Genomic DNA, 18,711 nt, shown 5'->3' on the forward strand with positions numbered 1-18,711 from the left:
ATAGCTGCTCCTTAAATGTATCAGTCAGTTGTCTTCCTTTCACCTGCCCTTCAACCTCCCTTTCCTGTCCTCCCCATCTATTCCCCACTCTCCTCCTCCTCCTCCTCCTCCTCCTCCTCCTCCTCCTCCTCCTCTTCCTCCACTGTGGATGTTCTCCAGATGCTGAAGTCATTCATTAACTTTAACCCACCTCCCCTCCGCTCTGCCAGAGGCCCACAGTAAGCTGTGACTGAGTGTTATGGGGGGGTCTGATAGTGGCAAGCAATGGAGCGGACAAGTTATTACAGGACAGGCAAATAGAGGCCCGATGAAGCATGAAAACCTCCCTTCCCCAAAGCGCCACTCAAACATACACACACACACACACTGAGAGAGATACAGACACAGACAGACAGAGAGACAGAAGGACACAGTTAGAGACAGACACAGGCTAACACAAATATACAGGCTCTCCTCTATGAAACCATGAAGACATAAAGAAGTTCTTAATAAGAAAAGAAGACAGGCAGGCTTATAGAGACACACACACACACGCATACACACAGCCTGTCCATTAATGCCTTCTCTCTCTGTGCATGCTAACGAGAACAGACATATAGTACATGACGGGGCACAGCAACAGGAACAGGGTGACAGCACGGGACATGAATATTAATACCGGGATGCCAAAGGGATCTGGAACAGTCCCGACGCAGAGCAGTTAACATGCTTTGCTTCCCAGTGTGGCTTGGCAGGGCGGCTTTCAATCAATCAATCTTTTATGTCCCACCAGGGGGACGTTTGTTGGCAGGGAGGGTTTGTAAAAACAATATCACAGAACAGAGGACAACGAGGGTGATCACACGCTAAAGTAAAGGGTTCAAACCCTGAGAGAGAGGGAGAGAGAGAGATGAAAACGCGTATTTAGAGAATAAATAGTCCTAAAAGCTCTACAACCAGCGTCTAATTTTCTGAAATCCAAGAGTGAGTTGAGAGCTCTTGCACTCTTGTTTAAAATGCAGGCAGCCTGAAATGATTGCATGAAGGCAGTTGCTCTAAAGGCTTTGGCAGGTCAGAGCGATAAAAAGTGTTTAATTTGCTGCAAAAACATTGTGTCAAGCAGCAACCTAATGAAAAACCCAACATCCTTTCATTGAGGACAATGGACCTGTACAGACTTTGGTATAACATGCAGTGAGAACATCAAGTGTTTCCAGGTTGCTGTTAGATGAAATACACCTTGGTGTTTCACAGTTTCTTAGCCAGGATGCCTGTATCAAAAGCCATTTATCAGTGTTGCCCGGGTGGATATGTCTCGTCTGTAAGGTACAGCACACAAACAAACATCATAAATCTCAAGTGCAACAGTGAAAACATGTGAGCTGGGATTGGAGGTGAGGCACGGACGGCGTTTATGCTCTGGAATTAAAGTTTGATCTGTATCTGGATGTCTTATCTAGATAAAGAAGGTTGTATGTTAATGGAAGGTGCTAATCCACACTAACACTATCAGCATGTGGCTGAATCAGCCAGACCACCTCTGGAGTTAATCAGGCTTGCAGAGTGATTGGATGGCATTGGACAATGCCCGCTCATCAAAATCAATACCCAGAATACATTTTTTTGGCTTCGAAGCTTCAGTGAGAAATATTCAAAGGTATTCAAAGCTTAAGGAAAGTGCCGCTGCTGCACTACTGCACACACACACACACCTCTAAACACAACAAACAGTGATATCCGTCTGAGAATAACTAATAATGTTGAACATGAATAATGTTGTGGGATTATTCCTTATTTCATATTTTGGGATTTATATATTATAAAACATACTTAGATTTAAAAAAACAAAACAAAAAAAACGAAGCATTCGAATACTGATTTGGAGGTCTATTACCATGGCAACGGCTGAAGCTTCGAAGCTTTGAAGCATTCGGGTCAGCCCTACAATTCTCTTCTCCAAAATCAACAAGAAAACATTGAAACACTCTCAGTTGCTGCAAAACAGAAATTACTGTAAACAAACATGTGGTTTTTGGATGTTTCCTGTAGAGACAAAAAGGTGCAGTAACCTCACCTCACCTCACCTGCAAGTTTTTTGTCGACTCCCCACCTACTCACCTACTTTGCATATTGGCTGCATAAAAAATGTGACCAAAACGCAATGCAGGCAGAATGCAGACAACAATTGCTCGGAGTAAATACAGCGGAGTGGTTGTGTTATATTCCAGATGCAGACTTAATTTTAATAGCATGCGCAAATTGGGTCAAAAAGATAGTAAAAGCGGTATAGTTTCAGTTTTTATAATCCTTTTTAGCAACGTTTATTACAGCCATAGCCACCACAGTCAAGTTTAAGAGTTTGTTTTTCACCCTTCAGACTCTGCTGGTAGTGCAGTCTGAAGAGAGTAAAGGCACGAGTGCACCAAACAACCCACAAGTTGCTGTTTGTAGTTTCCCCCCCTCAATTTTTTTCAGATTTCTCCACCATGTGGCATGGGTTTAGTTAGCTCACTCTGGACCAGGATGAAAGGATTTCATGGGATTTTGTTTGTATTGCCGTTTTTTGCTCGCATGAGCATCTGAGAGCAGTATGTGTGTGCATGTGTGGGTGTGTTTGAACTTTTTTTCTGATAAACTTACTGTATGGTGGTATGCTTGCGAATGTACGTGCCTGGTTGGCGTGCACGCTGTATATGGGGACTCTATGGTAATTGCACGTGCGTGCGTTTGTTTGAGGGTGTTTGAAGCCAGATGGCATGTCCCCCCCAACAGACCCCTCAACCCAACGCACGCCCTCCCCCTGTTCTGGATGCCCGCCCAATACTAACGGATGAAGTGTGAATGTGTGTGTGAGTATATGTGTGCGTGCTGCCAAGTAAACATGTTAGCTGTCTGCCCCCTAGTGGTTTCATCATTCTCTTCTCTTCTCTTCTCTTTTCTTCTCTTCTCTTCTCTTCTCTTCTCTTCTCTTCTCTTCTCTTCTCTTCTCTTCTCTTCTCTTCCTCATCTCTTCCTTCCTCTCCTCCTCTCCTCTCCTGTCCTCTCTTCTCCTCTCTTCATACTGGACTTAATGTGCTGTCACTGCTTCTGCACCTCATTTTATCACCCTGTGGTTGTGGGCGTAACTGTGGCAACAGAGCTGCCAAATGAACCAGAAGCCCCCACACCTGTAATTAGCGTCAGACAAAGTGACTCTGCAATAAGGGAAAGCACCCCTGTGACCAAGCTCAATCAGCTGAAGACAGCCGTACTCGACACGTAGCTGCAAACCCTGGAATGCTGAGAGGAAGAATTTTTTTTTTTTCCACCCCCAACGCTTTGGACTCTTTTAAAAGATGGCACTTTGTGAATGTGAAATGAGTCTTCAGTGCATAGGGAAAGTACAGCACATCTGTGCAGGCCCTATCTTTTCTCTCAGGAATGAGCCAGAGGGGGGGAATATCTCCATTCCCTTTATTCAGAAGCGTTTTAAGTGTGGCAATTAAGATATGTGGAGTCTTTTATTAGCCCGATTTCTTTTCATTTTATTTTGCTCATTCATCTTTGGCTGAACGTATCCTGACAGTTGTTAGTTAGCATATTCAGTGGCAGGTAGCCAATCGGGATAAAGGAATTTTGCTCCATTAAAAAGAAAAAGCTTGTATCTCAGCAACCCAACGACATGTCTGCTGTTGATCTGCAGCATAGTTTGATTAAAGACGGACAAAGAAGTGCTCCAGAGCTTGTTTTAATCACTGCATGCTCAATAGCCTATTGTGCACTAACATCGGCCCTCACTGTGCTTCAGTAGCTGCATACAAGCCCACAATGTCTGAGTGTGTGTACCAATATTCTCATTTTGTTCAGTAGCACCTCTCAATGGATGGAAGAAATATTTTGATTTGAAAGCTTATTACTCATGGGCTGTGCTATAGTATAACGTAAATCTTGGGGTTGTTTTTAGAAGGTGGTGTCCCACAGTAATACTGTATCTACCAGTAAAACACACAGACACACAAATATATGGGTGCAAATGGTTGATTTGATTTTGATTTTATCATATGGGCAGTATCATGATATACTATATATGTATATATGATTTCATTCTTTTTTAATTGATTAATTTGAAAAAGATGCTATTTATATTTTTAAACTCATCACCAAGGAATTTACTGGAGCTAAAAGAAACTGGATTTTTGAGGCCAATATCAATCTAAATGTTTAAAGGTAGGCTACAGTGTGTAGGATTTGGCGGCATCTAGTGGTGTGGTTGCAGATTGCAACCAACTGAGTACCCCTCCGCTCACTCCTCCCTTTCCAAGACTTCGGTAATGTGAGCTACCGAGTTCAAAACTGTGGTGACGCCGTTCGCCTCGCTCAGAGGTCATCCTCACCATAATAACACTACTTTAGGAGCAGCGGAAGTCAGAAGGCGGCTGGCAGTACCACGGTTTTGCGCTCTGCGGCTCACATCACCGCAGTTTCACAAGCGCGTTGGTGAACTACGGTGGTCTTCAGGTAACGTAAAAGCGTGAAAGGCTCTCTCTAGAGCCAGTGTTTGGTTTGTCCGTTCTGGGCTACTGTAGAAAATACACAAAACACTGTGAAGAGGACCCGCTCCCTATGTAGATATGAAGGGCTCATTCTAAGCTAACGAAAACACGATTCTTGGTTTCAGGTGATTATACAGTAATGAAAACATAGTTCGAAATATTATGTCCCATTTCTGCTAATAGAACCCCAAAATGTTGCACACTGTTCCTTTAAGAGTTAGAAATATAAACTGATAATGATATATGTCGATATTAGTTTTGTGCCATTAGTGTATACCAAAACAAAACACAAGTGAACTAAACTGGAAAAACAAAGTTTGGAAACTTGTGTTTGGTCGATTATTTCTCTGTTGTTTCAATGCTAATGGGCATTGTATTTTACATCGTTGGAAAGCCTGTTTATTTACCTTCGCAATGATGTCCAACTTGTAAGGATCATGCATTTGTGGGATGAGCAGCACAGCTGATTATGTGGGTAGCGCCCAAGAAAAATTTGCCAAAATGCTCTAAACAGTGTATTCTCATAAGGCTACCAGGAAGCCTGCAATGACCGCCCTTCACCGTCAGGCCCGTTGGCGCTGGTGTCGACAACACAGACAATGGAACCTGAACATGTGGGGGAATGTCATGTTCAGTGATGAGTCCAGGTTCTGTCTGCGAAAGTCGGACGGCAGGTTCAAAGTATGGAGACGACGCGGAGAACGCTATGCTGATTGTAGCACCGATGGAGTAACAGCTTTTGGTGGGGGCTGTGTCATGGTGTGGGGCGGCATCTTCCTCACTGGCAAAACAAGGCTTGTCATCATTGAAAGCCATCTCAATGCAGGGAGATATCGGGATGAGATTCTGCAGCCAGTGGCGATCCCATATCTCCACAATCTGGTACCTAACTTCATCCTCCAAGATGACAACGCTCACCCCCACAGAGCCAGGGTTATCACAGACTACCTCCACAATGTGGGAGTAGAGAGAATGGAACGGCCTGCCAAGAGTCCACACCTCAACCCAATTCAACACTTGTAGGATCAGCTTGGGTCACTCTAACCCTCTACGTGTTAGAGTGACCAACACAACCTCGTTGGCTGACCTGCAACGAATCCTGGTTGAGGAATGGAACGCCATCCCACAGCAACGTGTGACCAGGTTGGTGACCAGCATGAGGAGGAGGTGCCCGGCTGTTGTTGCTGCGTATGGATCTTCCACCGCTACTGAGGCTCCTGACGGTGTATTAAATGAATAAAGTGTAAAATAGCCAATATGTCTTGTTTGTTCCTTGTTACTGATAGAGAGTTCAATCATCCAATCCACCAAACAACTCAAAACAAGAGTCAACACCAACAGGAGAATACACTGTTTACCATTGACGGAGCATTTTGGCAAATTTTTCTTGGGCGCTACCCACATAATCAGCTGTGCTGCTCATCCCACAAATGCATGATCCTTACAAGTTGGACATCATTGCGAAGGTAAATAAACAGGCTTTCCAACGATGTAAAATACAATGCCAATTAGCATTGTAACAACAGAGAAATAATCCACCAAACACAAGTTTCCAAACTTTGTTTTTCCAGTATATATTGATAAGGATCTTTTAAATGTAGTTATGTAAAGACACAATGTAATCCTGTGTTATTTATCTGCTAAATATGTGTTCAAAATAATTTTTGAGTATTTTTCTATCAAAACACCTCTCCTCTCTTCCTGTAAAACGTTAAAATATGTTTGCTGACTGATTGTGAACTTGGGGTAGTATAAGTTTAATCAATCAGATGTGATTTGGGGCAACCCAACTTATTATACAAAGGTCGTCTTGTAGAAGGTAACCCACAAGTTGGGAAACTCTTGCGAGATGGTTAGGGTTAGGCATTGACCTTGAATAGTTAAGGTTAGGATAGGTCGTCGGGTAGCGAGTCTCGCAAGAGTTTTGCAAATATTTCCTTTCAGACACAACCTTATACAAAACCACATTTGACTGTTGGTTGACCCTTGTTGGTTGTTGTGGCTAGCCGAGTGACATCATAGGAAGTGTGTTTGGATCTCAGTCGGCAAAAACTTTTAAAAATAATTCTGTATCTCACCGTATCTCAATATTGCACTGTATTCACTCAGCCATGCCTACTTTTGAGTGGTCTAATAAACTCGGAAGGATTTAAAACCCTCTTGTAACAATGCCCGTTTCACTTGGAAATATGCCACATTACATTACTGATGATTAAAACGCTCTCACTTCCATTTCACTGTGACAGTAAGACAAAGATACTGTATGTAAACATCAGGACATTTTAGAGTTGAAAGATAACGTTGTCTTTGCTTTTTGATTGGTAAGCTAAAAATAGGCCATTCCAGTATCAGTCGATCTTTAGTTAGTACCTAGTATGAGCCAACTGAGTCAAGCCTGAATCCCTGACAATGCCAGGACTAGATTTCACACAAAAGAAGAATAAAGGAAAGTGTCAAAGAAAATGAGGCTTGTTAGCCAGGTTTAGAAAGGAAAGATGTACAATAGAAGAGAGCAACACTAAAAGAGATCCAGCCAAAAAGAGTACGTTCCTGGTACTGAAGAGATCCAGCAGGGGGTCTGTGTGACTCTGTCTCTTGTAATAGATTTAAGGCTGGTTTGGAGCAACGTGTGTGGAGTTCAATTTTCTTAGTCTGCGGTAGAGGAGATTAGATGAAAAAACACTATATGCCCATCTCTCCTCCCTCTCCTCCCTCTCCTTTTGGACATGTCCACATCAGTTTCTAGCTCTGTCCTCTTAAAGCTCCTCTCCTCTCTGTCCACTGTTGTGCTGTCGGTGACCTCTCCATGTCCCTATAATTCTTTCTTCTCATGCAGGGGATAATAAGATTGATGCGGGCGGGAGATAATGAAATGCAAAAAAAGAGAGAGTGGTAGACTATTGGAGAGAGAAGAGGCAGTGGAAGAAGGAACAAGGCTGGAGATTGTAAAAGGGAAAAGAAGAGAAAGTGGAGTAAGATTGAAAATCGAGATTCAACAGGTTTTTACTGTTGATAAGCATTCCATGGAGTGCCTAATCCAGGCTGAGTACAGTTGTTGTATATCATAACAGCAAGGTACATGTCATCTCCATGACAGTAAATTACCAACGAGAAGAGTATAGAGCGGAATAGCGGGTACAGAGGAGAGGAGGGAGAAATGGAAAGCAGGGGGAGGAAGAGGGAGGCATTAGAGGAGAAGCAAGAGGGGGAAACAAAAGGCACAGGAGTGGTGAAGAGGAGGATGGGAGGGGAGGGGAGAGATGTGGGGAGAAGGCACTCTGATGTAATTAAAGTGGTTGAGTTGAGAGGCTGCACCTTGCCCCCCCCCGCTCCCCAAGCCTCCACATATGGAAGGTTTATGAGTTTATGAATAGAGTATAGAAGCACTGTTAGAGGTGCCAATGTCACGGGAGAGCTGCAGAGTGAGGTTATTTATGTTGAACACAAGTACATCTACTATATGCAGCAACTATTAAACATGCAGCTCCACTCAGAAATTCTCTCCAACATGTTCCCGAGGTTAGGTTTACACCCTCGAGATGAAATTCCAGATGATGAATAATGAAAAAAGCTGATTTGTTAAACCATTTATCTATTACTTTTAGTTATTTCAACCATTACCATTAGTCGAGCTTTATAAAGCTTATATCCATTACTTTTAGCTATCTATTTCAACTATTTACAGGGCTGCACATTGACCGTGAGACTTACCGTCATGCAATGAAAAACAAATTTACATGTGATAACTTATATATAGCTACCAGTGCCTGAACTGGACCAAAAAAGGAGCCAGTACCCTAATTCAGCAGGTGCATGACCATTGATCATCATCAAGTGTCTTTGATATATTTATATTTATAAGTATATCTTGGTAATATATCCCACTTGATGTATTTTTGTATGCATTTCATTGCATACATTATGCCTACAGTACATAAAACATGTATTTACACAGTTTGTAAATATATATTTGGTTAACAAAAACGTATTGATACAAATTAAATTGTACACAAATTTATTTAAGCAAGGCGATATAATTTTAGGAAAACTATCATAGTTTAAAGAACACACCACCATATGCATAAAATCTGAGTAAAAAAGTTTACTTTTTTTTAATGCAATCACAAAAGTGGGATCTGCATTTGTCTTTATCACAGTCCTGTAACATCCAACATCATAGCACTACTTTGAAAGGGCACATACACCGAGAGGGCGCATCTCTTTGCCAATTAAAAAACGTATTGACTGAGTTCATCTTTGCATATAAACTGTTAAATGAAAATCAATACAGTGTTTTCAAGAATCGATACAGTATCACAAAACATAATATCACAATATTAATTATTTCGATATTTTCTTACACCCGTAATGAGAAAGAATATCAAAGGCATTTTCAGCATTAAGTTAGCTATGTGTTTACACAGAGACGCAGTTACACACAGGTGTTTAGGGATGCGCACCTAGACTCAACCAGGAGGTGGCGGTATGCAAAAAGAAGTAAGTGTACTCATGGAGCAAAGCAAGCAGCTGACAAATCTGCTTGCTTGCCTATACCTTGACAACTGCAAAAGTACCCTATGGCGTACAAGTACACCTGGTTGAGAAATCACTGATCTACTTCAACTTGTATCCTGACTGACAGCAGGCCATGCAGCAGATCTTTAGCATTCCAGTTGTTGTTGTTGTGTCACACAAGACTTGTATGAAGCTGAATAAGCTAAAAAGACTTCACCCCTTGTGCGGTCAACAGTGTCCAAGCACTTCCGACAGCACATATGTAGCCTACTCTAGCCTTTCAAGTCAAGTTTGACGAGACAGGAAAGCCTCTAGTGAACTTTGATGTTCAGCTTTGATCATGACAGTTACATCAAATGAATTTGGTACAAAGTAGCACCGTCAGAGATGCTAGCAGGACCAGGCAATAGGCTACTCTATATGTAGTGTGAGCACACCATCAAGAGAGATTTGGGTGATGGTAAAAGTTTGAAAACCAGTCAAACACAACGAAGGTAAGTTTCTTAAACATAACATATGTCAGTCAGAACGTTACTGATTGGCAATACATACAGGATTTTTTCATCCATAGAATTTAAATAGAATGATTTAATCATGAGTGTGTGGCTTTTCCCTTGTTCCTTTGATGTACCTTAAACACATCTCAGCTATCCAGGACTTTGATGTGCGAATCCATACTTCACAGAAATGAAATTTCCTTCCTTCAAAGGACATACAGTGTGAATGATGCGTCCGTACAGTATGATTAGGACTCTTTTCTTTTGAATCTGAATCACCATCGTTATTGTGCGACCCCCTCCCCCCTCACCTATCTTTGAATATGGTGATCACACCTTTCTTTGTACCGTAACTACAACTAACAGCTCAAAATGGGCTGAACACCGAATGCGGAGCTCAATCACACTCACAGCGGGGAGGGGGTGCAGACACATACACACAGGACCTCTCGCCTCTGACAGAAAAGAAGCTTGCTTCAGTCTCTTTTTCATTTTCTCTCTGTCTTTTCATCTCCTGTGTGATTTGAAGCAGCCTTTCACAGCCTCTATCGCTAATGTACCGAATAGGCTCCCATTGTTAATGTTACTGCATTATGAGTTCCTTTTGTGTGTGTTTCTCTCTGCTCCCGGAGGACTGCACTGAAACCTGATAGGCGGCAATGGGTGGCAGCGGTGGGATCTCTTTATTTGTGCTTTTTTTTTACTAGGTAATTATGGAAATAATTCTTCTTTGTTTTGGCCTTTCTCTGCTGAGAGTCCAGTTCATAATTAATTGGTAGCGTGAAAGACTGGCCAATTTTAAATCACAAGGGAGGGGTCGAGGGGGCTTGTTTTATTGGCTGGTGGCTGGTTGGGGCAGCGGGCGAGTGGAGCATCTGAATTAGATTAGATTTAATTAAGGCATGGGGCCTCTGACTACACACTGGTACATAAATAGGCTGTATGCCAGGCTGGTCGTTGTTGGGAATTCAACAGCATGTGTGCACACACACTCTCACACACACACTGCTGAAGACTCCCTCAGGCCTTCAAGGTCAGGTAGACAGAGGAAACATGCAGCATGGTGTCTGGAAGAATGAGAAAACAAGCTCAAAAGAACTCCTCCTCTAATGATAGCTTGTTGCTTTGTCAACACAAATGGTCTGACTAATACTGGGCTTTGATAGTCTCTCCAACCCCCAGCACCTTTCACTTAAAGGAGTAGTTTGTCATTTTGGGAAATACACTCACTCGCTGCTGAGAGTTATAGACAAGAAGATTGGTACCACTCTCGTATCTGTCAGTTGAACATGAAGCCAGCAGACGCTTAGCTTAGCTTAGCATAAAGACTGGAAACAGGGGGAAACAGCTAGCCTCCATCTGTCAGAAGGTAACAGAACCACTTAAGTGCACCTCTAAAGCTCACTTATTAAAACATTATATCTCGTCTGTTTAATCTGCACAGAAAACTGAAATGTAAAAAGGACACATTGCAGTGTTACAGGGGATGTGTGCCAGACGATTTCTGGAGGCGCAGTCACTTCCTGGAGTTTTGCCGTCGTCGTAAGGTTTCCGGGCAACCGGCAGAGACTCCAGGAAGTCACTGTAGCCCGGCCAAGAAATAGTCTGTAACCCAGATGAAGGTGAAACGTCAACTTTAAATTGAAGTATTAAAGAAACATAGCCAGGCTGCTTCCATATGTCCTGTTTTTCAGTCGGTGTGCTAAGCTAAGCCAGCCGGCTGCTGTCTGTAACGTCATATTTTACTGTACAGAATGATGAGTGGTTTCTCGGCAAGAAAATGTATTTCCCAAAATGTGGAACTATTCTTTTACGTACGCATTGTGACCTCTATCAATGCAGGATTTGAAATCCAGTACATATGAAGATATATTACATAATCTACTTGGAATCAGAAAGTGGAGTTCCCTTTAGTCGGTGTAGCTTTGTAAATCACACCTACAGGGTCTGAAATTAGCACCCACCACCCACCAAATGCAGGTAAATTGTTGGCAGTGGTGGATAAAGTTGTCAGGACATCCGCCACTTTGGCAGACAAACGCCGGGGATGGGAACAGAGAATCGGTTTCCTAGTTGTCCAATTCCTTGGCATGTCATGCCTTTGTGACTATTGATTCCTCTTCAGTGCTTTCCAACAGTTACGCATGCACAGTTACGCATGCACAATGACGCATACGCACGCTGTATCATGTTTCAGTTTGTTTGGGACAACAACATTGCGGAGAGAAAAAAAAACGCTTAAAAGCATGGCGCTACTACTACTACTACTAAACCTGAGGGGAAGCACCCTATTTGTTCCCTGATAATGCGACACTGAACAACAAATCTGTGTTGAAATCACCAGGGGGAGAGTTAGTAACGTTACCTGTTAGGAGCCGGTGGGCAGCACAGTCCTGCTTTGTTAAATAACAGGCTACTGGTGTTAACGGAGGTGCTATTACATTATTAGGTGTTCAAGCTCTGCTCAGTAAAAATAACTATTGAGCAAATGTAGATCACAACGTTATCATGGTGTGTTCAAATGTAATTTCGTAAAATTAAGTTTTTGGCAAGAACCTTGAATAACTACAGTTGTTTGAAGAAGATGTTTTCACAGCAATGTAAAATACATATTAGAGAAGGAATTATGACCTGTTTAACTGTTAGCTCTAAGCAGCTTATAATACATAATTAAAAAACTACTAATGCCAAGATTTTTTTTAATCAAAGCAAATATTTAATATAATCATAAATATTTGAATTGTGTACATGCAAATAACCACTATAGATGACAATAACATTGTACAGTACAGTCCTCCCATCCCTGAAAAATAGGGCTCTTCGGAAGCTATTGTGCAATTTGAACACTGTAATTTACCATGCATATGTTTTTTATTTAAAATATATCGGACATTGAAGGACATCAGATCTAAAATGTTATTCCTTCATTTGTGGCAGACAAAAAAATACCTTTGCCTGCCACAGTGGCAGGCAGTTGAAAAGTTAATTTCAGTCCCTGCACACCGATAACTCACCAAAACAGGGTCACACTGGTTGACTTTTTGTGGAGCTCTGCACATCTCGTTTCGTTTCGTTTCTTTCACCCTGTAGCTCTAGCTTGTACATGTTGGGGGGAATCTCTACCCTGTGCTAAACACAATATCCCCCAAGAGCCTGTAAGTCTATGTAAGCCTGGAATACTTCAAAAAGCTCCAAAAGGTCTTGCCTGCTTTTTCAGTTTCCGGGGATCTAATCCTTATAGATGGAAGCATTTTCGGACTATTGATTCAACCTCGAGATATCTGGCAATGGTCACTTCCTGGCAAGCTTTATGGGCAATATCCTCAGCATGATGTCTAGTGGACAGAGATGTGAGTCGTTTAAAGTGTATATTAGGCGTTAATACACACTGTTAAGCAGCAACACACAATCCTCGAAGACAGAGCATAGACAGTACTCCAAAGGGTGTTTTGAACTTTTAAGAGGCACACGGAGGTTTGATGTTTACAGCCCCCTGAGGCATTAGTGTAATTTGAACTGAAACAGCAACTGTAAAAGACTTTTATGTAGCTCATTCCTCATTAGCACAGCCCATACTGCAGCTCCGTAATAAATAGGATTCCTTCCACTCTCCCTCCCTCTCTCCTTAGTTCAACAGTACTGTCTGCCGGTAAGCAGCAGAAACACCATTTACATGAGCCTCACCCCGAGTGCCTGATTGAAATTCTCACGCTGTAATATCAGTCAGCGGAAATGTTTAAGTGCTATTCCCTCATCCCATCTGGAATAATAAGCTGCAGTGCTCTCTGGCATTACAGTACTCCCTTTCCTCATTTCAGGCAGCGAGTTGGCTGCTCTGCGTTTCTCACCACCGGCCACGCGAACGTTAAGTCGCCTGGATTCCTAGGTAGTTCGCAGACTGCCTGTTTCCCTGCGACAAACATGGTAATGCGTGACGGCCTCTGGTGCCTTCTCTCATCCTAAACGCCGAGCAACTCAAGTCGTGTTTTATCGAAACTTGCTGTGAGCTGTTTTGTCCTCACAAAGAATTATTTAGCCTCTCTGTTCTTTCTCTTTCTTCATAATAAGGAGTGAGGTCTCTTGCTTGTGAACTGTGGGCTCAAACTAGCCTCTGCACTGAACACGCCGCTGCTCCATTTGTTCTCCTCGTCTCTGGAAGCTCTCGGGGAGAGTCTGACTGCTGTTATGCTTATTATGTAGCGCTCTCATCTCATCTCCAAGAGAGGCTGCCTCTATTGAATCACACAGAATGAACCTGAAAACAATTTACTGCTTGATATTCATGCCCGTCTCCCTCACTCCCTTCTTTATTCCCCGAGCTGTGCAACGCCACCACTCATCCTCCTGTTTCCTCAACCACCTATTCCCTTAAATTGTTTCCCTCTCCATTCCCCTCTTTGTCGTCCTCGCCACCACTCATCCTCCTACATCATCCACCCTCAATTTGCTCTCCTCTCCCCCACAGAAGCTCCGGGGCAGGACTTTGTGACACTGGACTATCGCCTGCGCTACTACCCCAGCATCACCTACGCCGTCATCGGCAGCGCCGTTATCTTCGTCCTGGTGGTGGCGTTGCTGGCCTTGGTGCTCCATCACCAGAGGAAGCGGAGCGTCCTGCTGCCCAGAGGCGTGAGAGGGAGCTCGCACCACCACCACCACCACCAGCCCCTGCTGCTGTCCCGGCTGGTCATTTTGGACCGGGGCCACGTCCATCCCGGCGGTCCAGGTCTCTCCCCCGGGTCCCCCACTGCAGTTGGCCAGTACAGCTCAACTCCTCAGGCACTGCAGCTGCTGTCTGGGACCCTTTACCCCTCCGGACTCTCCATGGACTCACCTCCATCCTACTCACAAGCTGTTCTGGATGTCAGGTGAAAGAAATACTGATTCTAACAGCTGTATGGTAGTTTATAAATCATTTGGCTGTATCCGTAGAGCTAGCTTTGCACTGTGAACAACGACTAAAGCAGAAATAGTGGCGCTAAAAGTTGTTTCTCTAGCAAAGTATAATCTAATTTAGTGTATAATTTTAATACAACGTAATACAACTGTAATTTAATTTGCTTTTAAGCTCATTTTCTCTCATGTAGTTAATTTTCATACACAGACTAAATCTGTAGTAAAGGATGCAATCAGAGATATCCGTACGCATCCGTCTCAGTGGTGCTCTTATGTGATTTTGCATTTAAACCTGCCGTAGGCAGAAAGTTTTTGGCATCATTGGGCAAAAATTCCATAATAATCTTTCAGCATATTGTAATTTAAGTGTTCTGAGAGAAAACTAGACTCCTGTACTTCCTCATGGCTCTGTTTTCAGGCTTTCAGGAATCTAGTCCGTGACAGGAGACTTTGGCCAACCACAGGTCATTTCAGAGAGAGAGTGTTCCTATTGGCTGTTCATTCAACGGAGGCAGCTCTCAAACTCCGATCAAACAGTCAAACAAGGCAGTGCTGATCAAATATGAATCAATATTCTGTTACTGTAATGCCTATTTCTCGCCTCAAATGTTTTCCGAAACATCTTGTAGTGTACTGTTTAGTTGTAAAATGTGAAAGTTTGCTCCGGCTGGTGGGCGGTGCTTGGTATTTCCTCAACTGGTCTCAACATGGCTTCCGGGTCACAACCTTCGGTCTGTGAAATCTTACAGATGTCATTAGGAGCACCGGAGGACACAGAGGCACCTGATTTTTTTTTTTTCAGATTACCTGTCTCATGCACTACTGTCAGGATATAGTGACCGTTTTATAAAAATAACTTTTTTTTAATCATATTTGCTCCATTTCTACCCACTGCTGCTTTAATGCACAATCAATTAACCCTCTGCTCTACTAGTTACTCATTTACTATTATATATTATTTATTTAATTATATACAATAAATGATTATACAGAGGATTGCTACTGTTTAAAATACACACAGAAATGTAGTGAACATTGATGTAGAGAATGATATTCTGACATCACTTCACTACCAGCTTCAGAATGATTGAAGGGGTGTACATCTTTAATCTTTGCTAGCTGCTGGTCCCAGTGAAAATAATAAAAAATCACAGTACAGTCCTTATGTAATAGCTCATGGCCCTGACATCACATTCTTCCTCTCTCTGTTTCTTCTGTTTTTTCCCCCTAGTCGGCCTCCCTGGTTTGATCTCCCTCCTCCCCCATACCTCTCAGATGGGGAACTTCCATCAGATGGCGAGCTGCCTCAATACGAGGGCCCACAAGACCCTTTGAGTCATCCCAGAGCACATCCCTCTGCACCCTCCACACCCAGAACTGTGCCCTCAGGCATGCAGCCGAGTTCAAGCTCCAGAGAGGAGTCGGACCAGCTGTAGCCTCGCTCTCTTGGTAGAACTAGTTAGAACTCTGCAGGACTGAAGGACCAGGCTGCAGGGCCACGAGGCCCAGGACAGTCCACAGCAAAGTCCTGCTGAGGAGAATCAACAAGGACTAAGAGACTGTAGACTAAACGGTGTCCTAAACTCATCGCCTACGCTTAGGCTTACTGAAGCACTGGACTAAGACGAGCTCATCCTGCTAGACGGATCTTGTATGCTGGCTCCCCCTGCTGGGGTCACGGCTCCGCTACACCTTAACCAGTTCCACATCCATTCATTTCTCATCTGTTTCTTGGAGAAATACTGTGTAATGATACCCACCAGTGACCACAGCCTGCATCTGCAAAGAAGTAGGAGTTCCTTCATTATATCATACGTGATAGCAAAATGTGGCACCTGAAATGATCATTGTATAGTATAGTCATGACAGAGCGGTGTAATTCTCACACTTTGGCAACACTTGAGTCAAGGTCATGCACCATTTTGCAACACTCCTAACTGTACTTCACATTTCACATCTACAATGTTATTTTTATTGTGTTCAAATACCTGAATGCTAGATAAATTCTGTACTGTTGAGGATCACTGCTACATTTGATGATTTACTGTACTTAGATCACTTTAGCAATCACATGATTCAATCAGCCTTATTCTTACTGAAGTTGATACACTTTTAAAAGTCAAAATGAAGACGATATAGTAGTGTAGTGTAATTTTGTAATAGTTTAACAGAAACAAATACAGATGTGATGTACAAGAGCAGCTCAATCAGCGGTACTCAAAATGTGTTTTTTTTTTTTTTCAGAGATGATGTGAACAATGACCTGATAATATTTCTACAGTGGACTGGTTGTAGTAAAAAAAATAACATTTTGTAACTTCGTCTAGTGGTACTTCAAACTAAACCCATATTAGTGAAGTGTTTCCTCTGAGAAAAATGTAAGAGAGATATCTAGATGAGCAGTGGAGGTCTTGCGCTTTTTCACAATATTTTCCACAATATTTTCCACAATATTTCTTGTTGTCATTTGGTTAAATTACAAGCTAAAAAATGTGAAAAGGACCATTGAGATTTTTTTTTAAATAATGCTGAGTAGAAATGCTATATATACAAAAGTATATATCCTTACCAAGTGAGTTGCATACATCATTCCTCTAAGCAAAAGAATCACCTCTGTTGGCAAAGAGAACTTTTTTATTACATTTCTGTTTGAAGACCAATCATGTTTTTAATGTAGACACAAAAAAAGAAATCAAAATGATTTTGTTGAGGCCTTATTGTGTGCCTGTTTGGCCCTTAGTGCCTTTGCTTGTGATATGTTTGTGGACACAAATCGCCTATTTAGAACCTCTAAAAACAACGACAGCCTGGTAAGCTCACATGACAATATACATTTAGGAATATCATGTCTCAGATCATTTTTTAATGTATATAACTATGTCATTCTGGAAAATCATCCTCAGTAGTATTAGACAATGACCATCAAATCCATATCTGAAGGATCTGTTTTTGTAAATTTACTATTGTCTTTTGACCTTTGTTCGTTCATTTCAAAGTGTTCAACACTGTACATACAAGATAGGGGAAGTAAAGAAATCTATTTAAAAAGTAGAGTTTAAAGTGAGATGTGAATGTGTAAATGTAGTTGTGCTTTACATCTTTCTTTTCCTCCAGAGCCAGCAGTAAAGTGTGCAGGCACAAGAAAAACAATCAAACCAAAGATAATCATTATTAACCTTAACCCAAGGATATTACCCTCCAAAGCAGTGATTATATGTGTCACAACAACTATTTGTACCTTTATTATATTAAAATGTACAAAGGTTTATTGAGTAAATCAGAATTCATGTTATTTGCTGTAAAACTGGAAAACATTTCTCAGGACAAAATTTATCCCAGTCTGTCTGTTCTGTTGTTTTTATGTTGGTTTTGTTTTAAGGAATGTTTTTCCTATTTTTCTGATTTGATCTCATGAGGTTAGTTATTTACATATTTGTGACATTGCCATCATGATCTTTTTATCCCTTGTATTCTGTACATTGAAAGTAATATAAAATTCTGACTCAGATCCTGTGTGTATGAGTCTTCCTGGAGATCTAATATTACATTTTCTCAGCAACTTAATATATTGTCATAATGTTTATTGCAAAGTCTGGAGCTTTACCGCCAGCCTGTGCCCCAGACAGACAAACCTTATATCACATATCCTCAAATAATAAAGATTTAGTAGCAGGAATGCCATCTGAGTTTATACTGTGGACGGAGAGAATGAAACATTCTGTGGTGAAAGCATTCAGATCTCTTACTTAAGAAAATGTACCATACCACAATTTAAACATACTCATACGTACTTAAACTCATGTCATTTTTCACCTAATGCTTGGATTTAATTCAAATGTGTACTTTTATTGCCCTGATATCTGCCCTACAACCCAAAGCAATATGAATATCAAAATATGTATTTATTTTAAAACTAGAGCCTAGAGGCTTTTAAATACAAATTTGTCACCTTTTTTTTTCTTTAAGTTACTTTTATTAAGGGTAATATATGATGGTATGTTGGCACAGTTCTGGCCATCACATTGATTAATAAACTTTGTAAAAAAACAATAAAGGTACAGCCAGAAAAATCAAGCCCACAGTGCATTAAAATGTTTTAGTGTAAAGAGTACTATACACAGTGACTGCAAATTCTCGCTAAACAAAGTTCAATGTTTATGAAAATAAATTACCATATTTTGAGGTCATGGTAGATGTAGTGCGGTACATTTCAGAATTTTATCTCAAAAACTGCATTTTGGACAATATTTTTAATTCTATTCTCATGTAAACCAGTGCAGTGAATGGAAATG

At 41.7% G+C, this 18,711-nt stretch overlaps 1 protein-coding gene across 3 annotated transcripts in view; it reads left to right on the forward strand.

Annotated features, from left to right (window-relative positions):
• ldlrad3 (low density lipoprotein receptor class A domain containing 3) overlaps positions 1 to 17,927 on the forward strand; it is a 98,489-nt gene extending 80,562 nt beyond the window's left edge. For 2 of the 3 annotated variants that reach the window (XM_037766761.1, XM_037766760.1), the window contains exons 5-6: positions 13,989 to 14,391; positions 15,651 to 17,927. In XM_037766761.1, the coding sequence (XP_037622689.1) occupies positions 13,989 to 14,391; positions 15,651 to 15,855 (608 nt within the window). In that variant the 3' untranslated portion in view covers positions 15,856 to 17,927. The remainder of the gene's footprint in view (positions 1 to 13,988; positions 14,392 to 15,650) is intronic. The other variant, XR_005206557.1, reaches the window with a different exon arrangement.
• Positions 17,928 to 18,711: the final 784 nt, after the last annotated feature.

Source organism: Sebastes umbrosus, chromosome 4, assembly GCF_015220745.1.
Source record: "Sebastes umbrosus isolate fSebUmb1 chromosome 4, fSebUmb1.pri, whole genome shotgun sequence".
Taxonomy (NCBI): Eukaryota; Metazoa; Chordata; class Actinopteri; order Perciformes; family Sebastidae; genus Sebastes; species Sebastes umbrosus.